Source organism: Pimephales promelas, chromosome 1 (genome assembly GCF_988280905.1).
Source record: "Pimephales promelas chromosome 1, fPimPro1.hap1.1, whole genome shotgun sequence".
In the NCBI taxonomy this organism is placed as follows: Eukaryota; Metazoa; Chordata; class Actinopteri; order Cypriniformes; family Leuciscidae; genus Pimephales; species Pimephales promelas.
In genome coordinates, this window is record NC_142769.1 from 37,109,689 (window position 1) to 37,127,894 (window position 18,206).

The following is an 18,206-nucleotide window of genomic DNA, read 5'->3' on the forward strand; positions in this document are numbered from 1 at the left end:
CCTTCATAAAAGCTGTGCAGCTGAGACGCACAGGAAGCCAGGTGCCCTAACTGATCAACGGACAGTACACACACACACACACATACACACACACATACACACAGAGATCTCTCCCTCTCCTACTTTTCCACCTAGCGATGGAATCTTATCAACATTATTGCTTTATTGTTGGGTTTAAAAGAGACATTTAAGGGATTGCCCTTGAAAAGACCATGTTGATAGCAAGGAAAGAATTGTTTTTGATCAGTTTGTCTGTATTTTTTTATTTGTAGGCTAATGCAAAAAAAAGCCTACATGCTTTACTACTGTATAGCCAATGTTCTAGGCATTGTACCCCCCCCCCCACCCCATATAGTAGGCTACCTGCTGTAGCCATAACCTTTGTGTAATTTCTATTTCACAAATATAGCACATAACAGGGAATAATGTTACAATTTGACATCAACTTTTTTTTGACCATCAAGCTTTTTAATGCTGTCATCAATTCGCTTTGATGGAGTATCTATGAGACTGACTGTTCAGCTCCTATAGAAAAGGCTTTTCGCATGACTAGCCGTAGCCTACATGATAATATGACACACACGAGCTCCTTCAGTTGAGTTTTCACACGCTCTGAGTCTGAGCTCTGAGGGACTGACTGAGTCACTGTGCGCGCGGTGTCTGAGTGTGAAAGTCACTTGAGTTGATCGCTCTTCTTTCATTACGCGTGTTTTGACATGTAGGCTGCTGTCTCACCGGGAATATTACTTCAAAAAATAACCAGCGACCTTTTACGCGATTTCCCCAACCGTTTTCCGAAAACCAACTGTTTTGTGTGGGCTACGAGAGGCAGATAGCAAGTGTCCTACGCTTTCTACGTTTGTGTATTAAAGGTAAGACCATTTCTCTAAATGTTTGCCAATGTGATGCTCGATATGATCTCCGATCACACTCTGTGAGGAAGGTTAGAGCGTGAATTGGATGGTTTCGTATTTTTTGATCAGAATCCATCGCTTTTGCTTTTTTAACTTTTGAAATGTTTGTAATTTGTAGCTTTTAGTTTAGATTAAATTGATATAGCCGAGATGTAGAGCTAGTTGTCACTTTTTAATTCGTCATACTCCATCAAACTCCATTACTACACGCTCTATGTGGGGTTGTCACAGTAAGAACAATAATAACTTATATTCTTTTCAGTTAAAATCTACCTTCATTATAGATGACCATTGCCATAATTGATGCTACAGTCAGTGTTGTTGTATTGTGCTCACTTGTTTAGAGCTGTAGCCAAATATTTCGATATTAAACATTTTAGTTTGAAGGGTTGAAAATGAAATCACAGTAATTTGGTGCTTAAAGACATAACTAAATAGGTATTCTCTATTTACTAGAGAAAACATATTTTGTTATTAAAACCTGAGATATAGCCCCTGTGACAACTAGCCCCAGTCTCCCATAATTCTTTTGTATTCAAATAAATGGGCTTGGTTTTTGTATTTTCCCTCATGTTTTGCACGTGTTTGCAAGAACACTAAAAGAAGAAACACTCAAAATGACCAGATTCTGTTAAATTAATACCAAATAAACCATGTTAATGAGCTTAAAGTAACACATTAACACATCTAAACATGCAATAACCTTTAACAGGGTTAGATTTGTCCTGACCCTGAGCTAACCTCAACCTTTATAAGATACACATGCTGTTTTTTCTCATGCATTTCTCTCTATTTTCATGTTCGTTTCATTTAATGCTCACTGCAGTAATATGAGACAAGGTTTTCCTTGGGGAAATTGGAGCGCAGGTGGAGGAGCAGCACCCGCATATTTACTCTGAGGCTATGAACAAATCAGAGACACACTGAGACTGTGTGCTTTGGTGAAACCCTCACAATCCTGTAAGCCCCCCAGTCAGTCCGCCTCAATAGAAAGGAATGTTCCTTTATCTGCCTTCTATAACTGACTGAGAAGATTGAGCCTGTGACTACAACTGTCATATGCTTTTATTATTTCTGAAATTTTGTGTTAAATTTAGATAAGAAACGTTCTTTAAGAATTGCTGGTGTGCTTATTAAATTCCAATCGTAGATGTTTTCATTTTAGCATCTCTTTAGGGTTTGTAGTGTATGTTGGTTTTCCTGTCTGAGCCATGGTGGTTTGGTCTGTGCAACTACAAATCAGTTAGTTTTTCGCTGTAATGCAACTTCGCTTCAGTGCATTCGACACTAAATGATCGAAAGACCTTAGCCCTCAGTCCCTTGCTACTTGTCAGTTCAGCTCAGAATGAAGTGAGCTGAAAGGCCCCTCTCTTTTTTGTATGGCACTGATGTCACAAAGGAAAAGCACAATAGCTTGACCTAGTTCATCTCAAAGTTCACATTCTTGTTCTGTGCGGGTCGTTAGCTTTGACACAACATCAGCCGTGGAAATATTGTACTATTTTCTGTGGTTTTCTGTGGTCTTGAGGCTTATATAGGACTTCAAAAAAGGATTCAACAGTCATTTCAAGAGATTTTATCAGAGCAACGACATTCAGGTAGGTAGCTGAAAGACTCATGACTTCACAACATTATCATTATAGTCATTATAACTAAATGAGGAAGTGTTACACGATGCACGTGGTTTGTTTTTTAATGACTGTAGAGTGGGAAATAACATAGTAAGGGTGAGAGAGAACGTTATGAATATGTTCACAGTTTAAAACTGGCAACATGCTCCCTTTATAGGACTTCACCAGCTTTCTTTCAGTGGTACTTGGAGAGAAAAGGGACATTCTTTGACTGCTGTGAGGTCCACATAGCTGGAACAATGGCAGAGGCAGAGAGGGCCAGAAAAGGCGGAGGCACAGACGCACCCTTCTCAAACATAGCACAGAAGAACTGGCTACTCTCAGTGGGAGTCAATGCTGCTCTGTAATAGCCACATTGGGCTGTAATTTTTATACAGTGCATTGCTGACATGTTTGGACAAAGATACACACACCATAGCATAAACTCATTTTTACAGTGTACACTCACCAGCCACTTTATTAGGTACACCTTGCTAGTACCGGGTTGGACCCCTTTTGCCTTCTTTTCTTTGTGGCGACAATGTGCTGGAAACATTCCTCTGATATTTTGTCCATATTGACATGATAGTATCACACAGTTGCTACAGATTTGTCAGCTGCACATGCGTTATGCAAATCTTATGTCCCACTTCACCATATCCCAAAGGTGCTCAATTGGATTGAGATCTGGTGACTCTGGGGGCCATTTGAGTGTAGTGAACACAATTTTTTTTTTCCAATTTTCTTTTGTCCAATTTTGGTGAGCCCGTGCAAACTGCAACCTCAGTTTTATTGAGTTCACTTGTTTAGAGTTATATATTGAAATTTGCTTCAAGGTTCAACTTGTGCGTTCAGAGACGCTCTTCTGCATGCCTTGGTTGTTACGAGTGGTTATTTGAGTGACCTCTGCCACTCACAGGATATTTTCTTTTCTTGACTCTCTGTAAATGTTGTGTGTGAAAATCCCTGAAGATCGGGAGTTTCTGAATTACTCAGAGACCAACAACCGCGCCACTTTCAAACTTAGTCATGTAAATAACCTTTCTTCCCCATTTTGGTGTTCAGTTTGAAATTCAGCAGATTGTCTTGACCATGGCTGCATCCGAAAGCTTAGGCAGCTGACTGGCGATGACTTTGCAAGGAGAGTTTTCCCACAAAGGTATCTGCTGAAACTGATTTTGGGCAGTCCTCTGAAACTGAAGCAACACAACTGTTTAACGATCTACAACAAAATATAGAGAGCTTTAGTCATAACTTAGAGAATATTCAATTTCTACAATACTAATTTCTCGCTAGAAATAAGGGCTGCATGATTTAGGGGAAAAAAATGTAGTTGCAATTATTCTGGTTAAAATTGCGTTTGAAATTTAAAATGCGATTATTATATATGCACCAAAATTATCGACCGGTATTTGGGCGAAAGAGAAAAGAGTTCTTAAAGGTGCTGTATGTAACTTTTTTCCCTATACTAAAACACCATTATATGTTTGGTCTCAAAACTAAGTTCACATACTCGTTTCTCTGAAAAACACTTCTACAGTCGGTTATTTTACTTTGAAATGTTTCTTTCCAGGCTGGAATGTTTATTTTTGTTTTGGTTTTATGTGATACTGCACGTTGCCAATTTGCCAATTTTAATGGTCATTTCCCCTCAAATAACTTGCCGACATGAAATTTATCTGTATTTTACTTGTTTCTGTTTGTAATAGCCCCTATACTGTGCTGTAACATGGTTCACTGATCTTCTCCCTGCCATCTGCTCACATGCTCTGATAATAGCTTTGTAGGAATATACTTTATTTTGATAATTGGTCAAATAAATCTGATTCTGCTGCATAGAAGTGAATGAAGAATAATATATTGATATGTTTTTATTTTATTTTATTGGCTTTTAGTTTTTTTCATTCATATTGAGTAAAATTATTGCATTTAATTTAAAGGTAGATTAATAATACAATTATACAAAAAGATTGTTTAAAAAAATAAATTTAGAAAATTAAATTTTCAGTTTCGATTTTCAGCCAAGTGTATCCAGAATGTTTCGGTTCTCTGGGAAGAGTTTTCATTTTGGTGCATCCTATATCACGCAGCTTGTTGTACTTGTTTTTTTTTTTATTAATATGACATATAACTATTAAGTATAATAAATAATTACTGCTAAATGAAAATATAAAACAAAATTCGAAATATTACTATTGTAATAATTTTATGATTAAAAATAAAACATTTAGTATTTAAGAAAAAATACAATATAAGAAAATAACAATAATAATAATATAATTATTTTATTTTACAGAAATTTATTTGAGGAAAATTGCAAGGATAAGCCTGGGGCACATGTTGCAATTTTTGCCGTTTTATTTTCTTTCTTTTTATCTAAAGCTATAGCAGCAATATTGAAGGCTCCAGTCTACATATTCAGTATGAAAGCAAAGCATGTGATTGCCGCTTACTCTCCATGCTCTACCAGCTGCTTTGGCGCAATTATCAGGTTAACTGACTCGTAACCCATGTAATGGCTCATGATTTCATCAAGGTTTCCAACTCACACAGTACAAGTAGATTTCATGCGATGTAAAGCAAAAGCTCACAAGCAATGTGCGTCACAGTTTTGCAAGAGAGAGAAGACTCGGAAGCAGAATGAGCGATGTTTTATTGACCAGACTGTAGACCGGGCACAACAAGGAGAGCAAGGTGTTAAAACAATTCAAACAGTATGGCTGGGCAGATGACACGATAACAGACAGGGAGGATGACCTCTTAGACTCTGGCTCATAGCCAGACCTTCAGACTGACAGCAGAGGGTCTAGACTATCGGAGCTTTTCTTGGCCAAGGACCGCCCAACTAATCCCAGTTCCTTATGTTCAGGGGCGTGAGAAAATATAATGTCGATTATATTTTATATTTAGACCGGCGTGCATCTAATTAATTGTTCATTGAAGAACGTGCAAGTTTACTGCAACAATGGAGCCGCAAACTTCACATACTTTTGAAAATACAGCGTTTAGTTGATCCCGGTAATTGGTCATTGTCAAGTTGTAAACAACGGCGTTCTTTTTCCACGAGGGGTTTGGGCGTCAGATCACGACTTTGAAACTCTTGAAGTGTTTCTAGAAAATTGTTCCTCGACGTTCATCCAAAGGTCCGTGGGCATGATGTCTGAGGCTGAGACTAGTCCTGGGGTGGCAACAGGATTGAGGACTGCAGGGGGAGAGGCACCTGGTGGGATGATGGTGAGGAAGACAAGCAGGAACACAAGGAACCAAAGGCTTGATGATCTCTCTGATGTAGCACCAGTCTTGCTGCTAGGCAGTGGCTCAGAGGTTTGACACTTGAGAATCAGACTGCTCCCACAGTCGAGGGTCTCCAGGAAATCTCAGAATGCAGGGACAAAACAATCTCAAGACCAGAAAAAACAAGATAACAGAGCAAGACAAGAAAGAAGATAATAAATAAAACAATTGGCAAACTAAAACTTGATGTAAATAACTATGGCTAGATGAAAAAAACCCTAAAAACAGAAAATTATTAAAGAAATAATTAGAACTTGCAAACAAATGAAATACAAAGAGAAAAACAAGACACAGGGCCAAACTAACTTGAACAAGACTAGAGGAAAACATTTATCAAAATAGCAACAAGGATACACTAAAACTAATCAAATACTCAACTAGAACAAGAGCAAAGACAAAATGCAGACACAGAAAAGCGAACAGGAGCACACCATAGGACACAAAGTGAACCATAAAATAGATGAAGGAAAGGAGCACAATATTAGGGGAGCAGAGCACATGAGGAAGAGGTGCACACAATCAACAAAATGAGGACTAGACAAGGGCCTTTATCAACCTGTGTTCTTGTCTGTACTTGTGTCCTTGTGTTCTTGTGAAATGTCATCTTTTGAGAAACATCATCTTTTGAGGGGCTACCAAAATTTCTGTCATGCCAGAAATTAACCAGATTGCTGGTCGGGAGAGTTTATTATTACCTCTTGTTTCCCCCTGTACACTGCACACGACAACACTGTAGAGTTATAGGCTATAAGATATAAGTCATAATTTGCCTCAAAAACAGATGAAAATCTCACAGTGTATGCCAGTCTTAAGTCTTAAATCGCCATTTTTGGTTTATTTTTTGATAAATATCGCAGCCTACATGAAAAGTGGAAAAAGTTGGTCAAAAACATACATATACACATAAACTGACCACCAACCTCAACTTTCAGATGCCATCTTTATTTTTTAGCTCAACTGTTGAGGATTGGAACGCACAGGATTGTGGGATATCATAGGCAACAAAGTGTCTGTAGCCTATATGTTGCTTTCAAAAATCGACTTCAGTTCTCAGTTGACAGGATGTAACAAGATCGATGGATTCGGATGTCTAAATTTGTTGAGTTGCTGTCATGTCCTTCACTGATAGATATTTGCATTAACGAGCAGTTGAAAAGCTGTGCCTAATAAATAATGTAAAAATGATTGTAATTTTATGCTAAGGTAAAAACCTATTGATTGGTAGATAAGCTCTCTTTTATAATAAGCTCGCTTGTGGAAAAGCAACCAATCTATGTAGAGAATATATCTGTTTATATATATTACTCCATTTTATAATTGTACTATTATTATAATCTATTATATTTTCATTGCTTTTATTTTTGTCAATTGCTCGATTACATTTGAATTGCTAGAAATAATGTGTGCTTGATTGATGTGTGTCCAAGTAGTTTACATGGCAGGATGTTGTTCGGGCCTGATAGTATCCGTGTGGCCAGTGTGGGTAGAAAAACTATAAAATCAAAAGACTAACCTCAACATAGGCAAGACAATGGCAACTCTGTTTTGTAGGTTGTTTTTGTTGTCAAATTTTTTATTCCTTTTCAAAAAGTTTGTCAAAACAGGTAACAGTATCCAAAATTTGGCAAGTTATCCATTAATATAGACAGCTTGCCCTTAAACCCAAACAATATTTGTTGCTACAGTGTCAGAATTGTCTCACACATATTCCATTACACTGCATATGCTATGTTCAGTTAAACAGATGTGTTGCAGAATTTTGTCAACTCTAAAGTGCGCTGACTTGGTATGGGAAAAAGAAGTATACTGTAGATCATGCAAATTTGCTGTTTAGATCTTTTTATCATTGATTTACCATTGTTCCCTTGACGTCAGTCATTTTATGATATTATCTCTCAGCTCCTTTATCTCTCCTACAGTATATGTCTCTGATTCTCTTTGTTTATGCATGCATGCATTTCACAGCAGTTTAGTAGTTCTAGAGCACACTAACTCGTAACAGTACCCGCAGCAGTGGTAAAGCACATGATGTAGGTTCGTCTTCAGACCAAATCGAGTATCTGCAGATGTTGTGTTTTGCCACAACAGGTTGACGCATGTTTGCGCTCGAAGTCGGTAAATGCAGGAAAGCCACAGTGGTGTCTGATCTTAACAGTGTGCTACATTCTCCTACAGTTTCATTTCAACAGGTTTGGCTCATATTTTTGAAAGATGTAAAGGTCAAAATGCAGAAGTAGAACAAGTGAGAACTAATTAAAGGAGTTGATCCTATTGTTGTTATCTACAGGAAGGTTAGACTTCATCTGTGAAAACTTCATACTGCCCTGTTAACCCTGTGGTCTTATTTTTAAACCCATCATCTAGGTTTAAAGTCACCATGGATGGACAATTCTTATTTTTTATGGAATATTGCATAATGAATTATTCGTGCACAACTTTATTTTTTAAAAGTCATGTGCCTCTTAACCGAGATGGTCCTCACTGCAGAACAAGAAATCCAGGGGGAGGAGTTGGATCCAGATTCAACTCCTCCCACCTTACATAGGCTATACCTAACACCTTATTTACACTGCACGCGTCTGCGGCGCGTTGCGGCTGCGACACGGCTACCGGAGTTGATCGCGGCTACTCTAGTCAATGCTTGTTTTTACACCAGCCGCGACGCGGCACGTTTCAGAAGCGTCTCCGCGCCGCTTCGCTAAAGATAGGCGCCTAGTCTATTTTTGACAGACGCCGCGCCCAAGCCGTACCGTAAATACAAAATAAAAGTCAAAAAACACTGTCAATTTCAAAATAAATAACCCTGTACAATTGTGTTGCACACCAATCCTTGGTACGAGACCAGAAATGGATGACGAGAGGTTCATCTTCGTAGTTGAAAAACACACAATGTTATATGACACCACAAATCCTTTTTACAAGGACAGTTCCAAAAAGGACATGGAGTTTGGCATGGAGTTTGATTGCAGGAGTTGTAGGACAGTCAAATCACATGGTCTCGCGCATCCAGAAGCTTCGCTTCTGAAACGCTCCTTTTGTGAGTTAATACCACGTGGAGGACGGAATAAACCTTGTCGGAGCCGTAATGCGCCGCACACGTGTGCAGTGTAAACAAGGGGTAAACCTACCCATCTCCACCCCCTGATCCCTAACCCCACCCCTTAGATCTGGATCCAACTCCACCCCCTGGATCTTGTGTTCTGCAATGAGGTGCTATTGTCTTAATCTTTAAACAAAGTAACTTCCCTTCACTCTTGCAGCGTCATCTCTTCTCTTCTCTGATGACGTGTTTCTCGGCATGAGGTTGGGGTGAACTCACTCACATGAGATCACAGCAATAGCAAACACAACGATCCAATCAATTCCTGATTTACAAAATCAAGTCCTGTCCTACATTTTATATTGTTCGAGAAACGAGAATTCATTTCACTTTCATCCATTTTATTCTTAAATGATATGCTGTTTTCATCATTGTTTTGATGCATAGACTTAATATGAAGAGTTCAGATGCAAAAGCCTCTAAATGCCATTTGAAATTTTCTTCTTTAATGATGATTTTTATCAAACTTGTATATTTAAGTTCAGTAATTTCACTTAAATAACAATTAATAGGTAATTATCATTGCCATTTAAGTGAAATCACTGAACTTAAATATACAAGTTTGATAAAAATGATCATTCTAGAAGAAAATTTTAAATGGCATTTAGAGGCTTTTGCATCTGAACTCTTCATATACTATTTTACATGAGAAGATCTAAGCAACTTGAATGGTTACCCACTTTTTAAAAGTGCGATATCACAGTTTTCTGGTGTCTGTATATTCTCTCAACGAAGTGACGAAAAAACATCAGCTTCTAACACTGTGACATTTGAAAAAAGGACTTTGTTGTGCCTCAGTGATCCATGCTGACTCATCCACTGTCTGACATTTGCACATTGGGACTGGCAGTGTATAATGATTAATTTTATTGCAGACCTGAGACATGCACTTTGTCTTGACCATGAGGATTCATGTATTACGACACAAAATGAAACAAAGATTGTGACATAAAGATGGGATCATCATAATATCTGTTTGGCCACAATAGTCTCTTTGTTGCAAAAGAAAGTCTGGTCTCATGGATAAGAGATGGCAGTTGCAGCCAAACATGCATCAGAATGTATTTTTACCCTTCGATGTATGTGTTCTTATTGATAAGAGTCCAGGAATAGATGTGTTACTAAACGGCTGCCTTTTTATCTCACGAATAGTGGAAGAGGACTTTTTTTTTCTTACAGATAATGCAGGCATGTATCTTTTTCTATAAACTAGGTGGTAAGAGGAAGTAACAGCCAAGATATTGATAACATTATTTCCTTTTCATATGGGAAGCCCTTGCATGGCTCTACCGAGGCACGTCATTGTGTATTTTCATTTCTCTCTAACTGAGTTCTCTGTTGCTTTTCAGGCATCATCTATGAGCTACAATGAAGCAGAACCCAAAGACTGTAAGAATGTGGATGATCATCTGTTTTTTGTTCAGTTCAGGTCTAGGTAAGTAGGCAACCAGCAAGGAAGCGAAATTCAGTTTATTTTTCATCTATAATGATGCATAATAAGAGTTGCTATTAGTATTTTGTTAATCTATTTTTGCGCACTTAATTAGTGCAATAGTTTGTTAGAAAAATTTAATAAAATACATTGCAGATAAAATGTATGTCTATCAATTTTATTTACTTTTCCAGCAACATTAGAGAATGACAGAGACTTTAAGATGTGTGGTATATGGCGCCATGGCAACTCATCCCGAAATCTGAAGTATGATTTGAGAACAGGCTGTGAGAAAATTGAGATTTCAGCAAATGAGAGCACACTCTCTATTCGGGGCAGGATCACAGCGAAGTGCACGGGATCTTCATCCATTGACCTAGATTCAAACGCTCCTCAAAATCAAAGTCATTTCTGTGTGTTCTGGGAGCCGCTGCTGGACCTGCTGATAGTGGAAGTGAATGGAAAGAATCACACTCTGTGTGAACCAAAAGGCCTTCAAGGATCCTGCTGCACTGACCTCTCACAGGGGGACCAGAAATATGCTAGTGTGTTTGGTATTGTGAAAGGCAGCATCCGTGGTGATATCATCAGGGACGATGCAATGGAAATATATACATTTAAAGGGGGTTCAATCAACTGCAGTAAGAACCTTTAATGTTATGTATTATGTTCATTTTTGTCAAAGTTTCAGATATAAAAAGTTACACTGAGAGATTGTTTAGTATTTCTGAGTAAAGTTTCAGTTTATTTCATCTGTTTTCCCACTTACAGAAGAGAAGTTCTGTGATGAGGCAAGTCAGAAGTCCAGAGGAGCAAACATGTAAGCCAATTATCATTTTATTTTGGTAGTTTCGCTATTACTTTAGAGTGTTATGAACTGATGTGGTCAGTCGTGCAGATTGCAAGAGGTTATGTTGTGCATGCTTGTAAGTTTGCAATCAGGATGAGCATAAATATGAGTGAAAAACAGTGGTTGAGCCCCAAACAGGAAGCTAAACATATGCTTACAATGGCTTTCTAACTAATTCATTTGTGGCATGAACTGCCAAGTGCATCATTGGATTTTTAGTACATTTATCACATCTTAAACATTCTTTCATATATTGCGTATGTTCATTTAATATGCTGAGACATCAACTTAAAATCTTTAAATGTGTATTGTCGTATGTATATGCAGATACGGGTGGGTACCATTTGTGTGGTTTCAATAGGTATTTACTGTGGTTTGTATTTCAACCATAACACATACAGTACACACCCTCCACAATACAATACTATAAATAAACCTTTTTCTTGGTGGGATTGTGGCATTGATGCAATTTGGGTTCATATGAATCTGACTTTCCTAAATAGAGCAGAATGCAAACAGAATCTATGCCTTAAATAATATTAGCTCTTGTATCTTTTAACAATTTAATGCTGAATCCCATGAAGATGTAATAATAACTTATAACATCTAGTACAATAAGTAACATTTGTGTTAGTGTGATAATGTCTATAATGTACATGTGTTTGTGTGTGTTTGCAGGATAGAGGAAGTAGTGATGAAATCCGGAACAAGGGGTCATGTGGATCTACCTTGTGCTCAGAGCACAGTTATTGAGATGGAAGAGGGCTTCAAAGGACTCAATTTAACTCTGCCAGTAAATGACATTCACATTTTATAAGCTGAGTTCAAATAATCTTTGACTCACAGAAAGGTATTTTTCTTGTATATGAATAAATATGTTTTGCATTCCAGGCCTATCCATCTGTAGCCCCAAACATGATACCCTCCGTTTATCTTCCCTCTTGCCTGAAATCAGCAACAAAGATCAAATCCAAAGTGGTGTGTACTTACTACAAGGAACAGAAATTATTTCAGGTATGACAATATTTGTCATTTATCAAGAAATAAATCATGTTGAGCAATGTACAGTGTATGATACAACAGTATTTGTGATGTATAGAGGGGACCTTCTGATTCAATTCTTCTGGATGACATCGTTGGACTCTCTGTAGAGAACGAGATCATCGAAAACCTCTCAGAACCTGTCAGAATCCGGTTCCATCACATTCCCTTACCAGTAAGTATCTTTGTGCATGTTTAGTAGTATTTTTAAAATGCTTTTTCAAGTTATACCACGTTTGTTATGGTGGTAAAGTGCTATTCATAAGCTTAGCAACAACTGTAGCTCACATTTTGCACTGAGTAGACTAATAAAGGTTGACAGTGCGTCCCAAACAAACAGCTTCCAAAAGAACTAGTTTGAGAAATATGAATACAACACGGACCAATAACATCTAAACAAACCAACAAAAAAAAAAGATGTGATGTCACAAGATGCAACCCTATAAAGGACCGAATGCTCAAGAAATACCTGGACCTTCTTGTCATAGGAGATATGGTGCCCATTACAGTTTGGTACAGGCATCAGAACCCCTGTCTCCTGGCAGCAGATATCATTTGTTTGTAAAATGGAGGAATTCCTGACACTGTTTTGACTCCTTTCCATATTTTATAAGCTAGCCTAGCACACATTTAGCCTAGCTCACAGCACGAACCAAACTACAACTGTGAACACCCCCACCCTAAATGTCCTCAATTTCCTTAACACTGAAAACCTCATGACCAGGATGGAGGTGAAGCTTAATAAACATCAGATTGCTTGTCTTGTTTTTTTTAGCATTTAAATAAAAAGGGCCTAATTTTTTATGACAGAATTTTTGATAGCTGAAATTTGCAATTGCTGTGATGAATTGAATTCCTCTCCTGTTTCATTCCACAGGCAAACTGTTCTGGAAGATGTGTTTCATGGGACACAAGAAGAGGTGTGCTCAAGTCTTTATGTTCATAGACACATCATCAATCAGTATTTGACATCTAGTAAATGTTTTGCAGTTACTGATTGTTCCACTTTTGTCTTTTTTTGTAGACAAAAAAATGATTTGGAGAAACGATGGTTGTAATACGCTTAAAATCAATGAAAGAGAGACAGAATGTCATTGTGATCACTTTACATACTTCGCTATTCTTGTGGTGAGTAGGAGGTTTACCAAGAAAATTAACGTCAATTAAGGTAAATAAGCTTTGCTGGTTATATTTTACACTGAGAGCCTGACTTTATTAATAAAAGGTATTTCTTCCAATCTTGGGAAATTGCATAGCCAATGGGAGACTGTGTTAACGGATTACACACAGAAATGGAATAATACTTTACGATGTCTGTTTTTCTTCAATGCTTTAGCAAGTGGAACATAAGGCTACGGTTCGCCATCTAGAGGCTCTGACGTTCATTACCGCTGTGGGCTGTGCCGTGTCACTTGTTAGCTGTTTGGTTCTCTTCTATTGGCTCTGTAAACTCAGGTAATTATGATTTCATTGACTTGGAATTTATTACACTTTTATTACATTATCACAAATTGTCTTTCTTTAAAAAAAAAACTTGTTCTGTGAAATAAAATCTATTTGGAGTCTCACCCCCATTGTTTTTGTCTCTGTATTCCAGAAAAGGGAAGAAAAACCAGACGTCACTGGTGCACCGCGGTCTGGTGGTGGCAATATTTTTTTTGTGCTTGTTCTTCATCCTTACCGGTACGATAGCCAATGTTGGAAATTCAACAGTTTGTAAGATAACAGGAAGTCTTCTGCACTACTCGCTACTCAGCACACTCTGCTGGATGGCTATGGAAGTGTTTCACACATTCTTGTTAGTCCGCAAGGTGTTCAGCTCAACTCCTCCTTGGGTCTTTTACTTGGGTGGATTTGGTGAGTATAAACATACATTTATTTATTAATTTTAAAACAAGCAGAAATTACAGGGTTTTTTTAACAAGATATATATTTATCTATACATTTAACCTTTTTTTTTTTCTATTATAGGTCTCCCAGCTCTGCTAGTTGGTATACTGCTCTCAATAGGGGATATTTATGGCGAAAAGAAGATAGTACCTAGTGAAAATATCACCAGCCCTTATCGCATGTAAGAAGAGATATTTCCTACTTAGATGTAACCCTGCATTCAGTATGCAAAAATGAAAATGATTTTTGCTTTGCACGTCCAGGTGCTGGATGTTGGATTCTGACAAAAGCCGACTGGCCCATTACATCATTAATGTTGGCTTACTGGCTGTTGTGGTGAGCTCTGGTACAGTCATGCTTTTCCTTGTGGTGAAGGAGATCCGCAATCGACCCGATTGGAAGAAGATTCATGTGGCTTTTCTCAGTATCTGGGGTCTCACTTGTCTGTTTGGCACAACATGGGGCCTTGGCTTCCTCGATTTTGGCCCTCTCTCAGAGGCCACCCTCTTCCTCTTCTGTATTATCAATTCGTTACAAGGTAAGCTTTTTCTTGAATGCTCTATCACAAAATACACAAGGTCAGATAATAGCTATTGTGTCAATGTAAGTTGAGTTCCTGTGGTGGCATATAAAAATAAAACAGCCCTCGAACTTGTTTCCTTTTGTTATCATTACTTAAAGGAGAACTCCGGCGCAAAATGAACTTTTGGTCTAATAAAACATCGGTACCTAGTAAATCGTTCCCTGAGTTTTGTTTTCATGATAATCAATTGTAAAGAGTTTTATCTCTAAAAACAGTTTAGCTTATAATGCTAGTACTGGGGGCATTGACTAAGTAAGAAGAAATCACTAGTTTATAAGGAACTTACACAGTAACATAATGAGGGTCCATACATGCAAAACGAAACATTGAGAACTTTGTAAGTGTACAGACCGTTTAATAAAAAGATACTTTATGAAGACAGTTCACTTCGAGTATACAGACAGGAGCCATCTTATAAAATAGTCTCGAAGTCAATCCCCGAACGCCGTTCATAGAGCACAGACGTTCGTGGTTTGACTTGTCATGACTGTTTTCCAAGATGGCTCATGTCTGTATACACGAAGTGAACTGTCTTCATAAAGTATCTTCTTATTAAATGGCCTGTACACTTACAAAGTTCTCAATGCTTTGTTTTGCATGTATGGACCCTCATTATGTTACTGTGTAAGTTCCTTGTTAGTGGTATAAACTAGTGACTTCTTTTTACTTAGTCAATACCCCCATTACTAGTGTTATACGCTAAACAGTTTTTAGAGATAAAACTCTTTACATTCGATTAGCATGAAAACAAATCTCAGGGAACGATTGACTAGGTACCGATGTTTTATTAGACTAAAGGTTCATTTTGCACCGGAGTTCTCCTTTAAGAAATCTTGCTTTTAACTCATTGGCTTCCATTCTAACTCTAGTTCAACTCCCATGTATCCTTACAGGATTTTTTCTAATGCTGCGATACTATTCTCTTGAGCGGATAAAAAAGAAAGATGACTCCAGTTCGGATGGGAGCAGTAGTGGATCTTCAAAACAGCATATGCTACAACATACTCATGAAAATAGTTAAAATTTTGATGATGCTCAAACTGTTTGTTTTTTTTTTATTGCCAAATGTATCTTTTTTTTTTTCTCCAGAGTTTTATCATGAAACATTATCCACAAAGGGCATTTAAAGATACTCTCTTATCCTGCTGGTCAGGAAATTGAAAGTTCCTCAGATGACATTGAGTCATAGAGAATTGGGTAATTGAGCATAAATGCTTCACCTGTCATAAGCTGTATTTCTGTATTCATATTCTTAGTATAAGTATGATAGCTTGTTTCATTTCCTCAAGCGAACCTTGCACTTTAGCTTTTTTTTTTATACTGTCTAAAACGGCTGTATTCATTGTGATAGCAAATACCTTTTAGTAATACATAAAAAATAATATAATTTTGTCATCTCTCTGAAAAAAGTAGTGAGTTGTGTGAGATGAGTTAGAGTGTTTGTGCAAGTGTAAACTGCCAAAAAAGTGCATTCCTCAATTGTGTGTTTTTTTTAGAATCAAGGTAAAATAACTTGGCAAACTTTGTTTAAGACATAAGTTGCACTTTTGTTTATTCTTCAGAGTCTTGTAATGAAGCTAAGTAAAGCACAAACTTTACTTTTTAGTTTGTATTGTTTTATGTATTTGTGACTTTTTACATGTATTTCTGTTGGAATATAACATGTAATAAATAATATCAATATTATTGTTGTTTGGTGGTTTTTCTTTATAAATTATAACAGAATTTTTATTTTTGGGTGAACTAGCCATTTGATAAAAGTAAGCGATTATTAAAAAGGTTCTTTATAACAACTTTATATACAGGTCCTTCTATTATGATAAAGTTCATTATTTTCCATAATGTAATGATAAAAAATAAACTTTCATATATTTTAGATTCATTGCACACCAACTGAAATATTTCAGGTCTTTTATTGTTTTAATACTGATTATTTTGGCATAGCCTACAGCTCATGAAAACCCCAAATTCCTATCTCAAAAAATTTGCATATCATGAAAAGGTTCTCTAAATGCACTATTAATCATCTGAATCAACTAGTTAGCTCTAAACACCTGCAAAAGATTCCTGAGGCTTTTAAAAATTCCCAGCCTGTTTCATTACTCAAAACCACAATCATGGGTAAGACTGCCGACCTGACTGCTGTGCAGAAGGCCATCATTGACACCCTCAAGCAAGAGGGTAAGACACAGAAAGAAATTTCTGAACAAATAGGCTGTTCCTAAAGTGCTGTATCAAGGCACCTCAGTGGGAAGGAAAAAGTGTGGCAAAAAACGCTGCACAACGAGAAGAGGTGACCGGACCCTGAGGAAGATTGTGGAGAAGGGCCGATTCCAGACCTTGGGGGACCTGCGGAAGCAGTGGAGTGAGTCTGGAGTAGAAACATCCAGAGCCACTGTGCACAGGCATGTGCAGGAAATTGGCTACAGGTGCCGCATTCCCCAGGTCAAGCCACTTTTGAACCAGAAACAGCGGCAGAAGCGCCTGACCTGGGCTACAGAGAAGCAGCCATGGACTGTAAATCCATTTTTTAATTGGATAGGGACTCTTTGTGAAAAACATATTTTTATTCGTATCACAGATTATTGGTATTTGGATCTGGGCTTTGCTGTGGGTTTTGATGTGTTCCAGATCACTTTGGTTTGGATGACAAACCATCATCCATGACCCAAAGCTTTTGTGGATTTCATCATTTTCCATCTGTAGATTTCTGTATCTCCATTATACATACACTCTAAAAAATGCTGGGTTGTTTTAACCCAATTTTGGGTCAAATATGGACAAACCCGAAATGTTGGGTTAAAAATGTAATGTAAAAATTTAACCCAACGGCTGGGTTAGTCCATATTTGACCCAAAGTTGGGTTAAAACAACCCAGCATTTTTTAGAGTGTATCATTATCAGCCTTATCAGTCACCTTAAAATATACCTGGATCCACAACCACATTTTACAACAATCTGAATTCATTTTTATTTGCAAGGTAAGTTGCATTTACAAATAATTTGCCTTGCTGCAAAAACAAGTATATAAGACATTACATAGAATGCACAATCTATATTTAAACAATACAATATGTTCATAGCAATACATGAAAAACAATACAGTCTACCCTTTTGTTTTACTTTACTCTTATGTTCTTGAAGGAATAATGGTTCCATTATGACGTCACATTAGAATTGTATTAAACAGTCACTAACACAGAGTCTTTGATCCAGCGTACATTAATTGAAATGTTCTTAAATATATATATTTTTTTTTTTTTTTTTTTTACACATTTTTGATTATCTGCTTTAATATTCTCTTGTCTTTAGTAGACTGGGAATGTAACTCAGTATTACATTCTGAAGTTCAAAATGATGTTACACAATGGGCACTGCGATAAAGTTCCCCTTTGTTCAACTTGATTTTCAGCTGCAACTTCACATGAGTTGCAGCTCCTCCATGGAAAGTTACGTAAAAGTGGTTTTACTGACTTTTTACTAAAAGATTCT

The 18,206-nt window shown here is 37.3% G+C and overlaps 1 protein-coding gene across 1 annotated transcript; it reads left to right on the forward strand.

Moving 5' to 3' along the window:
• The first annotated feature begins 582 nt into the window (after positions 1-582).
• Positions 583-16,393, forward strand: LOC120473147 (adhesion G protein-coupled receptor G1). The gene is made up of 14 exons (XM_039662833.2): positions 583-872; positions 10,268-10,353; positions 10,545-10,991; positions 11,122-11,170; positions 11,879-11,993; positions 12,092-12,214; positions 12,300-12,416; positions 13,119-13,161; positions 13,266-13,369; positions 13,578-13,696; positions 13,839-14,098; positions 14,213-14,312; positions 14,395-14,669; positions 15,608-16,393. The coding sequence occupies exons 2-14, from the start codon at positions 10,287-10,289 to the stop codon at positions 15,733-15,735; spliced, it is 1,947 nt and encodes a 648-aa protein (XP_039518767.2). The 5' UTR covers positions 583-872; positions 10,268-10,286; the 3' UTR covers positions 15,736-16,393.
• Positions 16,394-18,206: the final 1,813 nt, after the last annotated feature.